At 35.6% G+C, this 18,306-nt stretch overlaps 1 protein-coding gene across 1 annotated transcript in view; it reads right to left on the bottom strand.

Annotated features, from left to right (window-relative positions):
* Positions 1–18,306, bottom strand: part of GBE1 (1,4-alpha-glucan branching enzyme 1) — a 160,184-nt gene that overhangs the window by 15,009 nt on the left and 126,869 nt on the right. The window contains exons 13-14 of the mRNA XM_051640281.1: positions 10,097–10,281; positions 9,082–9,210 (exon numbers count right to left, since the gene is read on the bottom strand). Of these exons, the coding sequence (XP_051496241.1) occupies positions 9,082–9,210; positions 10,097–10,281 (314 nt within the window). The remainder of the gene's footprint in view (positions 1–9,081; positions 9,211–10,096; positions 10,282–18,306) is intronic.

Below are 18,306 nucleotides of genomic sequence, written 5' to 3'. Positions count from 1 at the left end.
TTCTTGTTCCTCAACTATTACTATTGATAAAAGAATCCAAGCGCTACTTGTGGGGGTGATGGCCCAGCAAAATTAAAAGCTTTGCAGAAGAGCAGACAAGAAAGAACTCTACTGACCAGCTGTAAAATGGTGTAAGGCTTACTGAGTATTTATAAAGAAACTACTCTTTTTTTTTTTATGAGCTGGTCCAACTCACATAAACATCTATGAGAAATCAAATACATTCGAGTAACATTAAGTATATTGGGTCCTCTGCATTATTTTTGACAGACCTATTTCAGCCTATCCCTGTGATAGGCTACCCATCAATTTAGAAAGCCTGGACACAACAGAGCAAGGCTGGATGAGTAGAAAAGGTAATGAAACAAAACCATTACAGTTGATCCTGATGGTTTTATCTCCATGCTTTCATAATCTGCTTTGTAGGATTTTACAGCTTTGAACAAAATGTTTAAGCATCCGTATTTCTGGTTCTCTGGTGCTTTCTAGGCATGCAATTAGAACACGGGTGTTCATGTAAATATTTAGTTTCTTTTTAACTCATATGTAAATCAGCTCTCATTTTCTCACTGCACTTCTCAATATACAGAAGAATACCTAATAATGATTTCATTTTTATGCCTTGCTACAGTTTCTGGCTAAAAGCAAGAGGATATGGTTCTGGCAATACAGATGGGACAAAGATAAAAGTACAAACCAAAAAAAGATCAACAAGTGTGCTGAAACAATTTCTGTCTTTATATAGTAAACTTTCAGAAAGTGAATTTAAGCTAGGAATAAAGAAGTGTATGGACAACAAAAGACATGGGAACACTTTTGAAAAACTTTGGGACCTTTAAGCAGTCTTGGGATCAGCAGCTGTCCTGAATCAGTTCTAGTTGAAATGATAGTAACACTGCCCTGATGGCATACCTAAGTCATTATAAACATATGACAAAATTAAATGTATTCATTCTCATTACACCTACATGGATTAAATTTAGTCACAAAAGCAATGGCTACAGGTAACCCTGGATGCTTTGTTTAGGGTGTGCAGAAAAAGCTTTGGGTGTTTTTTGTCATGGAGTTTAGAAGAAAAAGAGGTTCCAGAATTCCTGGAACAACAGTAATTTTTCATCCTCCACCAGAGATCTTAGACTACAAGTTATGGAAGAAGTGAGCTTCTTAAACACGTAGAAATGGAGAAAGGAAATAAAATTTCTCAGAGGAGAAGTTTAAAAGTAGTCATACCAATTTTGACCCAGCACTCTATTCTATAAAACAGGTATTACAGGAAGGCTTTATTCTTTCATATACGAGTTATAAAATAGTAGACCAAAATATATTTTTTCAATCATCAGCACTGCTGTGCAACACCGAAGTGCTGAAAATTTCAATCATTACTGAAACAAGACACTGAATTAAAACAGTTCAAGCATGAATTGAAAAATAAACACCCAAAAGCAGAAAAAATTCCACATAGAAATGAACTAAAAAATTTTTAAACCCACACATGTCCTAGATTCTTTTTTCCCCAGCATAACAAAAACATTCCAGCATCATCAGTCTTAGCTTACTGAAGTAAAAAAAAAAAAAAAAAAAAAAAAAAATATCAGGAAAAGCGGCTTCATCCTGGCTCAAACCAGGACATTATGTCTGCCTAGCTATTCAATATATCTTCCTCTAGAAGTTAAAAAAAAATAAATATCTATCTATCTATCTATATATATCCTAGTGAAAGCAGCAAGTTTTCAGATTTTACCCCTTGCCAAAACATTATGCAGCAGTGGTGACAGTAGAATGTACAAATAAAATGGTGGGGCAACCAATAACATTTTTTATGTTAAAGTATTGGCCAAACCAAGGCTGACTCCATCTGATGCCAAGTGTTGAACAGCTTCTTAGCATTGTTACTTTATTAGCTACATAGAAAGCTATGGCATGAGATAAGAACTTCTACATAAAGTCTTTGATGTGTTTGGATGTATTTTGACAAATCCAGCTCTCAAACTCTTGGATAATATTTTTTGCACAACTCAGATGAAAAGCAAAGGCCTGCTTTGAAATAGCATACTAGCATTTCTCCTTAGCCTCGTTTTAGCCACTAGCATCCAAGCAGCCAACATCAGAGTGATCTTCAGTATTATAATAAATGGATTCTTAGAGGTCAGGTTGAATAAACTGGCAAATCGACACAGAGTAACTCACACCAGCATTCTGTAATTCAAAAAAGTCATTTTAAGTCAACAAAGTAGAAAACTATAGATTACTAAGGATCAACCCTTATGAAGTGTGGATGAGAAACCTACCATTAACGCACAAAGATTTCCTTGTACTATTCTGAATTAGAAAATTAAATACAACTTCTCCTGTTTGTGTTTTTTTTCCAGCACTTCAACAATTCCAAATTAGAAACTACATAAGGCAAAATATGAAGTTTATAGATGTAGCTTTCATATTTTAATGGAAGCTTTCACAGTTATCAAACCACTATCAGAAATGCAAGTGTCCTTAAATAGACCAGTGGAACAAATGTTATCAAAAATAACATTTTTTTCTTTACTTAGGCACATTTTTCTCTTTTTTTAGGTACAACAAGAGATTCAGATAAAATATCATGCTAATTTTCTATAGGTTAATCTGTTTCAGGAGACGAAAGTAAATCCTCAAAGGGAGACCAAGGAAATCTTACTATATTTCCTAGGTAGGGCTCTATAGAAATCGATCTATATGCAGCTCTCTGTTTGCTTTGAAAATGCAACAGAGCATTATTCTAAGAAAAAAAATGACATCTAATTAATTAAAATCAGGGTAGTTCATAGTATGAGTTAATTCACCATCTCTTTTTTGAAAATTGAAACTGCACACCGAATTAAGAGATGCAACGTATGAAAAAGTCAAGTGCAATGTTTTAAATGTGCCATTTTCTTGACCATACGTGACTTACCTCTTGCATAATTAGATATACATATTGAACTGGGAGTGGACAGTCAGAGTCATGGAATTGATGCTTACCCACAGTGATGCAGCTGCCAGACAGAAAGAAAGCACATAATGAACCTCCCTGTACTGCACGTGTTCGCTGGATTCTCATGTACAATGGGAGAACTAGAAGAATCAAAAGGTGTATCTCCCTTAATATTTAAGATGAGCTTGGGAGTACATTTTTGGAGTAAATCTCATCAATGCTTACCATACTTTGGTTCATGGTTCAGAGATAGTTTTTTGTGCGTGTGGAGGGGGTTTTTTGGGGGGGAGATGTGGGGATGTTGTGGGTTTGGGTGGTTTTTTTTGGTTGGTTTGTTTGTTTGTTTCGCTTTAACATTTACTTATCCTTAAGAACTTTTCTAATAGAAATAACATAAAAAGCTGTGAAAAACTGCTATTTAGGAAAGCCACTGCTCAAAGTTACAAGTTAATGAGAGAAGAGAGCTCACCTAGGCAACAAAGGTGACCTTCACTTACCACAGGAGTTTACCCACAGCGGGGTATGGCACAGTATCATAAGCAAGTCTGAAGGAGAAAAGACAAGGATCACAAGTCATAGGGTGGGATCACAGGGATGAGAGCACCAATGAGTTAGGCTAGAAAGGGACCTCTGGAAGTCAGCTACAGGGTCAGACCACAAAGCTTAGGTTTTTATCCAGTAAGCTCCTGAAAACATCCAAAGATTAAGCCTGCACAACCTCTCTGGGGTAACACCTGCTTAACATCAGCACTGTGGACAAGTTTCTCTTCGGAAGGGCAAGATACCTGCTATTAGACCTGCAGCTAGGAAAGCAGTACCAAGATTGCAATAATCTCTATCTCAATTTTACTGGATGCTCCAAATTTTAGACTGGGTTTTCTGGCACTGTTATCTACATTTTTCCAACAGCAAAAGATACCTGATAGTCAATGCTATTCATCGCCTGTTTTTCAAAATGAATGAGCCAGGGTCATTGGAATATATTTAGAAAGCAAGAACAGATAAGTTGTCCTGGTAGCAAATTTCATTGCCAAAATAAGACTTGTAAAATTAGAGATCCAGGCAACAAGTGCCGACAAGAAACAAAACAAGAAGAAAAGCCAGACACACCAACAGCTGTAGAACTGACAACTGTTGCATCCAATCGTTATTCTCAAGATGGATGGAGCAAATGGGAAGACTGAAAGGAAGACCAGCAATTTCTAGGATAAATCAATTTCGAAAAAAAAACAAGGTATGGGCACAAGCATAAGTTATTAATTATTAATATGCACACAGAATAAGAATACAGCCATGGATCAATAATTCTAATTAATGAACTTTTAATTCACCTCATACCCTAGAAAGAAACCTAAAGGAAGTGGAAACTAGATTTTCAAGACAGGCATAGAAGAATATAAAGACAGTAATTCAGAAGCTGAAGGGACAAAATGTTATTAAGAAACATTAAGGAAAACAAGAAATCAGTCTATCTCCATCATAAACACAGAAGGTGTAGAAAATAACAGCTGCAATGAGGAATACAAAGAGCCTGAAGCAGTTAGGCACTTTAGTATTTAATAATTTTTGAATTTCATTGAAAAAAAATAGCACAATTAATTTAAAGATGAAGAGTACCTCTGTTCTTCCTCTCCACACATTCCTAATTTTGGACAAGACTAAAGGGTTAATCTACAATTCAGAAAAAGCAAGATACAATTTGGATAAATTTCTGAATTTCCGGCCACCTTGGCTTGACCAGGTTCATCTCAGGAAATTCAGAAAATAGTTGAAAGCATTTAGCACTCAACTCATGGCACAGTAGTGGGGGGAGCACTATACCTCTGCTTCAACCAAGTATGGATGTTTTTGCCTAAACTAAATGTAAATTTAAAGCTGATTAAAGCTGATTTACTTTTGTGCCAAGATAACAAGCCATATTAAAAAAAAAAAAAAGAAAAAGGGAGGTATAAAATATATACATATAGATTAATTTTAATGCTACTTCCAACACTGCAGAAATATCATTTAACAAAAATCAGTGTGGGATCTTATGGAAGGGAAAGGAGTTATTTCTCCTATCTTTAAGCTCCTTTCCTGTTCTTTCTCCCTTCTTTCAACCATATTCCTTTTGAAAACAGGAAAGAAGATTTTTGCATTGCATTTTTACTGCAGACAGGACTCAGAATCAACCACTACCCCATAGAAAGAGTAAATTGGAAACTTATGAATGGTTTTCCTGTTAATACTCAGAATTTCATCTACAACCAGAGAACTTGAGACAGCTGTCCTACATGTTTATTATTGAAGCAAATTAAGCAGAAATAATTTCTTAGCTCGAGCTGCCTGTTTCTCATGAAAAGGTTTCTGAAATACCGTAATTTATGAAGTAAAATTCCAGCATGAGCATAGAAATGTTTTCCTTTTTCTGTCACATATTGAAACAGAAATTGGGCAATAGCACTTGCAGCTCTAGAAGTTACTCAGACTCAGAGCTGGAAACCTCCATCTTTTCCTATGCAGATCAAAGATGCATTCCCACATTGGTATGCTGTATTTCTCATTCACACCTATTAACCTTAACAAATAAACTACCTTGATAGAGTTTGGCATTTGGCTGATCCCAAATTAAGTCCTTTGTCTCTGCATGCTGGACACCCCCTGAATTCTAACAGGCAGGGACAGTTAGATAACTGCACTTAAAAGCCACCTGCAAAGCAGTGCCTTTGCCTTCAGGAAACACATGTCAGTGACACATTCAAGTGACCTTATTTCCTCATTAATAGCTCTAGGTGAATGTTGCAAATGTCAGAGAGCCTGATTTATTTTTTTTAATTTATTTTTTTTAAGTATACTTTTTGCAGCATTTTGATGACAAGATTTGGGGTTCCTCAGGTCTCATCTAGCTATTTGCTTATGGACAGACAACTCTGACTTCAAATGTCTTTATGCACCCTAAATTCAGGTAAAAAAAATAAGTGTACTACTCTGGTATTCATTCACTCTAGCATTACAATGCTTTGATATTTATGTAGAAGTGGCAGTATTTGCAATGAAGTAACCATTTTTTCCCATGACATTTTTTTTCTCCTTGCACTTTAACAGCATATGACAACATGAAATATCCAAGATTCAAGCAGAGATAAGCTAGAAGTTATTCATATTGTTCAACAACATTTACGGACTTCCATGCTGACTATACAAAATGAAGGTCTCCATCTTTGAATGCCTCACGCTAGGGTACCCCATTGAAGTGGAACAAGATGTAGAATGGAGCATCCCAGCCCCAAGAAAAATAAGTCAAGAGAAAAGACTGTAGTATAAAAGGGGATGAAAAAGCTGATTCCAAGCCAGCTCTCACTCTTCAGATAGTTATTGAGTGGCTGATTGTTCAGATAAAAGACTTTCCAAACCAACTGGGATCATAAGTACTGTAACATCTAGGATGAGAGGAAATGGCCTCAAGTTGTGCCAGGGGAGGTTTAGATGGGATATTAGGAAAAATTTCTTTACTGTAAAAGTGGTCAAGCATTGGAACAGGCTGCCCAGGGAAGTGGTGGAGTCACCATCCCCAGAGGACTACAAATCTCACGTAGATGTGGTACTTAGGGCCATGGTTTTGTGGGTATAGTGGTGCTGGGTTGAGGGTTGGACCTGATGATCTTAGAGGTCTTTTCCAACCTTAATGATTCTATCATTCTATGATCTACAGACTACTACGTCTTATAAAAGTACAGTAAGCTGTGCTGTGCCAACAGCCTACAAATAAAGAAGAGCTGAAAGAAGAATGACACTTTCAATGATAGCAGAACAGAGGACTGCCTACAAAAACATAGGCCAGAGAGGAAGGAAGCTCTGTATCTTTTAACATACTTTGTAACATTTCTGAGAAGCTATATATGACAACACCATAGTGATATATACTACTACAAAAAGCTGATATGCCAAATTCATCCTCTGAATAAAAGCAAATTTAATGACAAGTGTTACATGCACTAATTTGACTAATTCAACGTACTAACAAACTTAAATATAGGCAGTGAAAGGATCATGACACACTGCTGACAATTCCCAATATAATTCAGATAAACTTTTTCATAAAAAGGAATTTAACCAGTGATTATAGCAATTTGCTCTTCAGGCTTATTCAGTAGCTGCCTCAGAGGGTCAAACTAAAAGCCCACGAATATAAAAATTCCAACAGAGGAATAAAAACCTCTTATTTTTAAGTACCTCTACTTCATGTTTAATTTCCCAAAGGATTGTAGGGAATAATTTTTTTTAAGTGGAGAAGCTGTTCTGAAGATTTAAGGTCACACGCAACCATATTACCTAGTTATAGGACACTTTAAAAAAAAAAACAACCAACAAAACACAACCAACCACAACTCAGGTTATAAGGTTCCATTACAAAGTTATACCTAAAATTAATGGCTCTAATAGCAGAACATGTGTTAGAAAGAAAGCCAGTCAACATTAATACACGACAACGTATTTAAAGAAAATAGATACTAACATGCAGCCTGCTGGATATTGACAGGGAAGAAGAAAGGATGCTGAAAGCAAGGAGGGCAATAGTGGTTGTTAACTTTGGAATAATGTTCCATTTAAAAACTGGTAATTTCAGTTCTAAAAGTAAATCCAAATACTGCTTGAAGCACCAAAACAAGCCTTAGTCTCCATGCTCTGGAAATTATGCTATCCTTTTCTTTTGCACAGTCTCACTTTTACCAATCTCAGAAATATTACAGGAATAGTGTGTAAATTAGCCCCTGTTTACTGCTAACGGCTTATGTAGTTACTAATGGCACAGAAAATAAGTAGATCCAAATCTGACAGCACTGTCATCCACATGCTCACTTTTGCCTTTTGCCCTTGCAACCAGAAGAGATACGAATAGAATACAGAATTTTTAGGGTGTGCTGCTACAAACAGGATCACAAATATTACACATCAAGTCCTCACCTGTGAGAAGTGAGGCAATTTTAGTTAATCTTACAGCACATGCTGCAATACCTCAAATGTGCTGTCACCTAAGACCATGCATTCAGTTCACTACCAGTACTCAGGTAAGTAAAAGATTGCCTAAGAACCTGCTGTAACATGATTCTGCTTTTAAGCTTGGTTTCAAAGATGTGTTACAGTGACTGTCTGCATCTTCTCCATTCTAATGTCAAAGTATTAGGCATGTCTAGTTTAATTAGGAGAAAGGCAAAAAAAAATGCTTATGAACCAAATCAAAAGGTTTTGAAGATAATTAATGCTAACTTGCTGGAGGAATTTGGTTTGCTCAAGTTAAGTTTGTTTCAAGTCCTTTGACAAATACTGCCTAGTGAATCTTGCTGCATCACTTAAAAGTACTGCAGTCTCAGTTCTGGCCTACTCTCTTTTTGTTTATCAGCAATTTGAGGAAACTACTGCTATATTTTAGTTGTGTGTAGTTCAGTGTATTACTGTAACTCCTGTGCACTGCTGAACTGACCTACAGGATCTTAGGAATTTAGCAGGATTCTGGTTAAGAAACATCAAGTTAAACCCCCCAACTTCAGTGCTTCCTTTTGGAATCTCTGTGCTGCTACTGGAACTCCTTGCAAAGGTAGAACAGGACAATAAATTGTAGTAGAAATCCGGTGTGAGGCAGTCTTCATCTGCCTCAGTGCTGAGAATTTGGACACAAATACAAAACCGGCCAATTGCTAAAGAGTAATCATTTAACGTAATCTGAGAGCACATCCTCAGTGCACTCAACTATAAACCAGGAATTCTACAACCTTCCTGATGAAGGTTTAAGCTAAAGCATTTTTCTGTGCACTGATGACTTACTGTGGTCACTTTCTTTAGTTTATTTAGGAAGTTGGAGTTGCTTTTTCACACCTCAGCTAATTCCAAGTAACAAGGCATCACAAGGAAACTAACATCTAGTCTTTTAACTATGATATTTACTTTTGGTTTCTATGAAATTATTTCCTGTGAAGGCAGTTTTTTTAATTATCTTTTTCTGTACACTAAGAATTAGAGGAAGATTAAACTGATGACAAATAAGTGTTTTCTTACCTTTTAACTACAGTTTGCATTCATATTAAAAACAGAAATAAAATTATTTTCAACTTCTAAAGCTTTTCTGTACAAGCAAAACAGTCAAAAAAAGGATATTTTCCTGGAGTTTCAATACCCACTCTGTAGTCCACGTAACTTTGATACGGATGGAAGTTGAAAATAAAAACAAGACCTGCTCTCTCAAATGCTATGACCTTATTTGATTCATGCTTTTCACTCACATAGGCCTAGAAAAGAAAAAAATAAATATCCAGTACTAGAAAATATTTCACTTCTAGCTGAATTAACAAAAAAACCCAACACCTCCCTGCTTCTATACTTCATTTAAATCAAAACAGTAAAAGATTCAAGGAAAACAGATAAGGATATTAACATGCAAACTGAAATTGTTTACCTATGCAGTGTGATATAACATTTTTGATTACTAAACTGTATCTTACTTTTTAGAAGGCAATGTAAAATTAAAGAGAACTGTGAGAGATATTTGATTAGTATCTTTGATAAGCCACATTAAGCATAGCATCTTTGTTCTACTTACTAAAGCCACTAACAAATAACTAGATGTCAATTGAAAACAATTCCTTAAAGTGGATTACGACTAGTATGAAATAATTAAACACTGAGAAATTATAAGTGAGTTGCTTTGATAAAAAGCGCAGTGCAATATTTGGGTAAAAAAGGCAAATACAAATGACAGGTAGCAGATCAGGAGACTAACTTACACTACACTTTACTGGAACTGCCTTCCCAGTATCAGAGTAATTACTTATATAAATAGTCAGAACATTTTACACTTTCCCAAAGCAATCCACGGATTGGATTACAGAAAGTTTAATAGGCTGCTTTATCCAATCTGCAGTTACTAAATAAAAATAGCAAAAATGATATGAAAAGAGCTTGTTATGAAGCTAAAAGGAGACTGTTTCAGATTTCCATTATCTGTGGAAGATATTTCAGTGACATGTTTTGACAACTTGAAATACATGGTGGGGCATTACGCAGTACATAATAAAGTGCTGCTTAAAATTCCTGCATGCAAATTTGGTACTGTTGTTATTCTGAATATGTACCCAACTGGTGACTAAAACGTGTCATTTAGTATGTACAGCTTACCGGGGGAGATGCAAGCCAGCCAAATCTTTCTTCCAATTTATTCATATCTCTATCAAATGAATTTAGGAATCTATAGCGAAGAAGATGATCTTCAGTAAGATTAAACTGTCTTCTGGCATAGTGGTAGCTCTCGTTATTCCCTATTCTGGGGAAGTCGAGCCATTCTGGATGTCCAAATTCATTACCTGTATTTAAAAATATTAAAGTATCCGTGAAATCACAAGCTAAAAATACAATAAAACTGCAGAAGCAAAATACATTGAAATATATTTCTTTTCTACAAGTTTTAAATTCTTAAGAATAATTCTTCATACGTAAATTGGTCATTTTACTATAAAAATGCTGCTGAGAACTTTTGTACTTGTTATCAGGTTTGTTTGGCCAATAAAGTCACTGGAGCAAATTATTCATGGACCTCTATGCTATCATGCCATGCTTTTTTTTTTTAATTCCCATCCCTTACTAAGGGCAACAGAAATTCAGTAAATCAGGATACAAATTTTAGAATCACCATTAAACCTAAAATCATTAGTTTAACAAAGAAATCCATTGTTTTAGAGCACTTTACAGAAATCTGCACAACCATCCACATAACAGCAGAGACAGAAGTCTCCCTTTTTATCAATAAAGCTTCAAACAACCAAAAGACCAGACTTAAGGGGTGTGACAACTCGGGGATCTAACAGTCTGTGTTGATTCAGCAACCTTGCAAACAAGAGTTCCTTTTCCAATCATAACAAGCAATGTCATGAGTACCAAAGGACACATTTCAGGCTGCAATAAAGCATGTTTGAGCACTGGGTTCTGCTGTGTGCCCACTGGTTCATGTCCTTTTGCACATGTGTAAATGCCATTGTATTTCAATTTGTTTTTTTTCAGCAGTAAAGCACCACAAGTTAGGCGGTCTCACCCTCACTGTCTAGCCTACACAAATACTTAATGGCCTTCCCTTTAACATAAGGAATAGGTTTATTAGAGCACACTCCATTAAAAGAGGAAAAAAGTTGTAATTTAATAAAGAAAAAACTTCGATTCTCCTATGTGGCATCTCCAAAGGAAATCTCAACTGTCAAAGCTAAAGATTTCCAACAACACCTCATTTGGGACTCAGTATTTTTAATTACTTTCATGTATGCAAAATTATTTTGGTTTATATACTGTCATTATTACAATTTGAGACAAATGCAAACAGACTTAATGGTTCTAGTGTGCGCTATAACCCACTGCCTAACAAACACTGCCATTTTGGACTACTCATTTTACACAGGATTAAAAAGGGTTAAGTACCTTGAAAGTTAAACACACATTTCCATGTCTATGATAGCTGATTCATCACAAACATTTCAGATATTGCAGGTAACACCTACTTGCCATGAAACAGAGACAACAAATGGTGTACCTGGAAATTAGTATGGGAAGTAATATGGTCAAATTTAAAATAAAAAAAACAACAAAAACAAACAACAACAATGAAAAAAATAAAATAAGCAAAAAACCAAAACAATAAAAAACCCCACCCACAACCAAAAAACCTCCTAACATTTCTACAAGAAGTTCCTCAAGTTTTGTCAATAAACTGGAAGTTTTTTGGACAGACGAAGAGCAGGGATGCTTAGAGAAGACAAGTGTTTATTCCTGGATGGATACCCTGCATGTGCAGCCACCATCTGCTCTCTAGCACAGCCTGCACTGCGCCTGGAAGGCCTAAAGGATTCGGTCAGCAGTGACAGCTATGAATTTAGATTTTCAGTTATTTTTGTGTACTTCCACTCTTCATGGGAACAAAGAAATGAACAGACAACAAAAGAGAAAGGCTGCATATATGTATTTAGGAGAATCCTTCACAGTGATGTCTGTTTTGTAAACGATTTGACAATTCGCAAATTACATTTCCCATTCAAAAGCAAAACCATTAGATTTCATATTCAGCTCAAAACCAAAGACAAATATAAAAGAATTGGAATCACAGCAGGACTTTGAAAATGACCTTGGAATAAAGCTGGACTGAGCTCTTAAACTGTGCTAACAATATGGTATCGAAAATGAAGAAAGATATTGCTACAAAGCAGACACTATATCTAACCAAATTCAATATCTCCTCAAGAGCTGGACAAGGTATTACCTTCTTTTGTGATCTGCCTGCTATTGAAAAGAAGACTACATGAGATAGCTCAGTTAAAGATAGCAAAAAACCACCAGAAAGTCAGAGATTATATATCTTGAAAAGATAGCCAAGGAAATAGTACCTATTTGTTCAAGAAAAACATAAAAACAAGGGAAATAAGCAATAGAAGACAGCAAGTAAGTTAGACCAAACTAGCCCATCATTTAAAGAGTATTTCACTCTAAGTAGAGCATGTCTCCTTTATGTTTACACATATATCAACTCCTCTGCCTTTACTTGCTTTGCCTGTTTCCCCACCAGTTTTTTGAAAACTCCATTTTGTTGTTGTTCTTACCTTAAAAAAGCCCAAAACAATATAACAATAGAAGTTCAGCAAAATACAAAAGCAATGTTATTGTTCTAGCCATTATTAATGGTCATTAGGAATGAAAGAAATTTAACATAGTGTTGCAACTTGATAGAAGATTAAATTACTTGCTGATGTCTGAAAAGCATGTTGAGGGTCTAAATAGTGCTCATACTTTAAACATGCTTTTATAGGCACTGTCAGGACAACACACCCATGAGCCTTTTCTATACGCTGCTTTACTTTAAGAGGCTCCCTTGATCTATCTTTTAAGAAAAAAATATAAGTTCATAAGTAATTACAGAATAAATTCAAGTAGGCATTTTTATTTATGTTTTTAAGATGTGGTACAGGGGAAAAGGAACTAGGGTGCATGTAGGCCCTCCAATAAACTCCAGAGTGTGCTTTTGCACTTGAGATACACTAAGGCTATGCATATAAAACAAAAGTATACATCTCACTAGCTTTTTTTTCCTTTAATTGCTATTTTTTTCCTATTTTGGTTTTAAATAAAAACAAGGGGAGGTTCTAGAAAATGGAAGGTAAAGGTAACTCACTGACACAAACTTCCTGGGATAACTAATGGTACCTGTAAAAGCATACCCCCTTCCCTGTGTTCCACTTCTTATTTCTGACAAGAATCAGCAACATTCACTTCTTGATAATTATGAAAGCCTCTAAGCATAGAAGTACTATGGAGATTTATTTTTCTACAATTAATTTGCAGTTTGATATAAAGGTCCAAGCTACAGACTGACAAGAAGGCAGATGCTAGAAGTGATGCAAATCAAGGCAATGGAATTACTGTGGGGAAGCTGGAGAACAATGGTGAAATTAACTGATTTTTTTAATTAGAGAAACAAAACAAATTATTGAAGTGTAATGCACAGTTATTTTACCTGTGAATTAATTGAAGTTTGTTACTTCCTACATATTGTGCATATTGGACAATTTTACTGTGTACAAGGTTTCAAGACCACAATTCCAACAAATAAACTAACCTTCCACTACTATAATGGAAATTTACATCATACTTGTTTATTAGGCTAGAAATGCATTTATATCAGAAAGTAGTTATCCTGCTGATGACTGCTTTGAAGCTCCACCCTATAGGTCATGAAAGTTTTCTTGATCTCTCTTCTTTAGACATCTTTATTAGCAAGTCTCTCTCAAAGAATCACACTAAGCAGAACTGAAGGCTTATTTGCAGCAGGCAGTGTCAAAAGATGCCCGTTATTTTGGCTTGTTTCTATTTTGAATTACATATGAAATAAAATAATTTAAAAGCAGCTAAAGCAAGTAGTTTATTTGATACAAAGGTAAGAAGTTTAATTAGGTGTATAAGATTGTACATGTTTTTAAACAATATAAAATACAATAAAAAGATCCTATTTAAAGTTGATGAGCTGGGGACAAGACACACTGGGACAGAATTTCAACAGGTCAACCTTAAGGTATTTCTATCAAAGTAAGTGAAGTCACGCCAATTTACACGATCCAGATGACCAGCTCATTTAGCAGTTGTAACTGACTTGCATTTAATGGCACTGCCTTTGTGAACAATGAATACAATGTGTCAATTTGCAAATTGTAAGCAGAAACAATGTAAATCAGATCTAGATATTTTACAATATTCATCATTATTTCAAAAAAACCCAACATTTCCAACAAATTCTCATTTGCCCTTGTTGTGAAGCCCTGGGATATTAAGCAGTTCTGATGCTTTGTATTGAATCTTCTTCATCCCCTTAAGTAATGAAACTTAGTATTCATACTATCAAAAGCAAATGAGAAAATCCATAATGCCTTCAAATCATGAATGAGCTTGATTACAAGCATTCATTTAATCTTGTCATCCATGCAACGATATAATAAAGTGAAGTTCTAAATAGAGTCCTGTTGAAACACTTGGGTTAGGTGACTTGAATACCTTAATATTTTTTAAATCTCTGTAGCACTAACATTTAGTAATGGACAAACAATCATAATTTAATTCCTGCATAAAACAGTGGCTAGAGAAAATGTCGCATATGATAAAAAAATGGTAAAAAGAGAGGTGTTGAAAAAATAATTTGTGAGAAAAGTATTTTTCTCCCATTTTCTGAAAATACCAGATATTTTCTGTTTCCAGTCTATAATAAGTCAAAAATCAGGTTAAACGTTGTTTTTGTTTTGCAACTCAGATCTTCCACACCTCCTAGGGGAAAAGGAAGGAAAGGGGATCCTTAACCTTGCCTTTATTAAAGGTTCAAAGAATGCATCTCCTCTGCTGTGATACAGCAATGAAAAAAACAAGCATGTCTCTAATGTGTCAAAGGCATAGCAAAGTACTGAGTCCTTAAAATGGTTACTCTAGGCCACACCAGGGATACAGTACTCTATCCACAGAAGCTGCCTAGAAAAATTAGGCCAGCTACAGAATGGAATTCTGAGGAATTCCCTGTGATGTCAGACTTGTTGCTCTGTCACAGTTTGACTGTAAAAATCAGTAAAAGTGGCTTCACCCTTGCTCAAACCAGGACATGCTCCAAGAAGAAATCTTTCAGTTTATCTAGAAATGAAGTTTCTTGTTTTTCCACCAGAATAACATTGTTTTAATTATAGTACTAAATGTAGGCTTTTGATACAATGACTTTTTCTTCTTTTACAGCCTCTCTTCTTTAATATTTCTCAATCTCAACTGTTACGATAGCAAACTGTTTGGAAGTACAGCTTTAACACTATTCAGGTATGACATTCCAGTCCTGTTTCTTAATATACCAGTAAACCCTATTGAATCAGCCTTAAAAATGTGCATTTAGTTGCCTGTTTCAAAGAGTGGCCAAAAGCAGGTGCCTAGAAAAGGACCGAAGAAGGGATGCTGCACCTGCAACTTTGAGTCTAACTGGCTGCACTGAAGCATGATCAAGTCATCTGCAGAAACTGGGAAACTGACCTTGCCTCAATGCAGCATGTTGCACTGAAGTACGTTTTACGTCCTAAGAGCTTACACTGTAACTTTCGCTTTGTATTCTTACCTTTTTAGTCTTTTTTTTCTCTGCACCTTGACAAAATGAATGAGAACCATAAAAATGCACTGGGGACTTTGGCAGATGCATATAATAGAAATGTTAAGTTACTTAAAAATTTAAAGATAATAAATTTTGATAAAATTTAAGCACCACTTTCTCTTCAAAAAATGTTCCAAATTAAATATAATGTCCTGGGTTGTGGTATAGCAACAAATTACTTGCTTCTCTTTAATTTCCCTTTCCTATCTCAGTTAGCCTGTCTTCCCTCATCTCCTACTGATTTTAAAATATTGCAGCTATTGCAATGCATTATAGTGTTGATAAAACAGTTCCAGGTTCTTCAAGGAGGTAATTTTCCAGTTATTCCAACAAAAGTTCCAAATGTAGTAAACAGCACTGTTTAGTTCTCACATTTCAAAGCTATACCTCCCTCTTGTCAGATCATTTACAGAAAAAAAACAAACAACAACAACAAAACAAGTAACAAGAAAATGAACAATTCTACTCAGAAGCACCAATTCTGTATACCTGTATTAGGAAAGGCAGGATGGCTGAGGAGCTTGCTTGGAAAAATGGGAAGCAGCAAAAGATAAAGCAGAGCACCAGAATTAGAAAATTTAAATTAAATGGTCTTGTCTGGGATGGGGGAAAGAACTGGAAGTAGCAAAGTATGCTTGCATCAGGGATAAGTCATATAAAAAAATATACTTAGTAGTTTTAATTGTAAGGTTATTGTTTTCACATATGCACAGATATCCATCTTATCCCTACTAACCTGACTGCAGATGGCCTAGTCACGCAATCCTCAGAAAGGCAAAACATCAGCTCTCTTGTCTTCAGAAAACTCAAATGCACACACAGTCCACCTGCAACTGACTTATCATCTGTTCTGGGAAAATGGCTTCTTTCTTTTCATTTACATGAAAATACATAATATATATTCTATAGGCAGAACTCATGCAACAAGAAAACAAAAATGCAGGTGAGGCACTGATTGGGAACTCGCTCCACCGTCCACAAATCAGTCTGGTCATTCTTATTTCAATGAAGAAAAAAATACTGTGTCTTGCTTTGTTGAAACAGTACAAACTAGCTATCAGAGAATATTTCTCATTGCAGCTCTAAACCTCTGCTTACCTAATGTCCTCAAAGTAGTAGTACATTCCTGAGATTCCTCCTAGAATCATATAACACTGCTTTAAGTCTATCTGTCAACTGCCTCCTTCCCTCCACCTAAGTTTGGCTCAGCCTTGTCAGGATGAGGATGTTATTTATAAGCTTCCTAAAAAACATTTATTTTAAAAACCATCTCCTCAAGACCTTCACAATTTTAAACAACTCTCATTTGCCAATGTTTTCAGTGGACCTGAGCACTAAGGCATTTTCAAAACCAGAATTATGTGGTTACTGTAAAAGCTTTTGAAAAGGTACAGCATCATACTGCTAGCTACACCACCTTTTCCTCAAAAAGATGGAAAACCCCAAAAGGCCAGTACAGCAGCTGAAGCTAATAGTACCTCAGCATTGTGTAAAGAATCAAGAGGCTTAACTCTGCTGTGCTCAGTCTCAAGGCTGTGGCTGCCAATGTTAAAACTCCTCTGATGTAAAAAAAAAAAATCAAAAGTATTTCCAAGCTCACATACTGGAGACATTTCAGTGTAATTAAGTAAGTTGTGTTATTTGTATTCTGCATGTTACAGAGACTGTAAATTTTGAAGGTAAAGGCAATATTCTGTTTACAGAACTTTACGTTGTTTCAAAGCAACATATTACAATAATGTCTTATCACTGAGAGCTTACATACATACACATGAGCATAATATATATTAAAAATATAATATACATTTACCAAAAAAATGTAATCTAATAGTTTATTTCTTTCTAAGCAATTCTACACAACAGCTGAAATCTTTGGTGTAACTGATATCTAACTCAAGCCATAGTTTATATATGCAAGGTTATTTGCCTAAGAATTAGTCAGAACAAACAGAAAAACAGTAAAATCAACAGCTACAGAGCTACGTGTATTGCATGTGAGATAATCCTATTCTGAAACATCTCCAGTTAGTAACATTCTCCCTGTGGATAACTCCACTGCAACAGTGACCATGCTATCCATGTGTCTTTCAGCAGTGCACTCACCATTCTGGATGTGCTGTCAGTCTACTTGTTCTTCAACTTCCGTAAAAATACATAAAATATAGTAGTTCACATTGGTAGATTATCATTGCTGTTTTCAAATATATGTTTTCTAGATTTATACGAGGGTAACCAAGTGGAAAACACAGCTTGCACTTCAAACACAACAGTGTTGTGACATCCCTTATTCAAGGAGCTTATTTTGCATTCTCTGCATTCCATCGATATGTAATTCCTACAAAGATCTGCTTCACTTATGAAATTACCTGGAGTCAGGTAAGCCTGTTTGTGAGCACAGGCCTTAGCAGGTCTTTTAGACATGTGTTACATGACATGTCAGAGCACTACATTTTGCTCTGAGACAAAGAACAAATGTGAAAGTTGTGTCAAGCTCCTGAGTAACGAACAAGGGATAAATCTCATGTACTTCTGATAGATGCCAGCAGATGTCATGGTGGCATGCTGACTGGTTTATGAAGTTTATATACTTAAATATCCCAGATTTTACAATCCAACTCAGATTTGTAGAATGAATAATTAACTGATCTGCTGAGAGTGAATGCAATTGCTGTATAATTTGGTCTGGACA

This window comes from Apus apus, chromosome 1, assembly GCF_020740795.1.
Source record: "Apus apus isolate bApuApu2 chromosome 1, bApuApu2.pri.cur, whole genome shotgun sequence".
NCBI classification, from domain to species: domain Eukaryota; kingdom Metazoa; phylum Chordata; class Aves; order Apodiformes; family Apodidae; genus Apus; species Apus apus.
The sequence above is the reverse complement of the archived record's forward strand: the minus strand, read 5'-3'. Positions and strand labels throughout refer to the sequence as shown.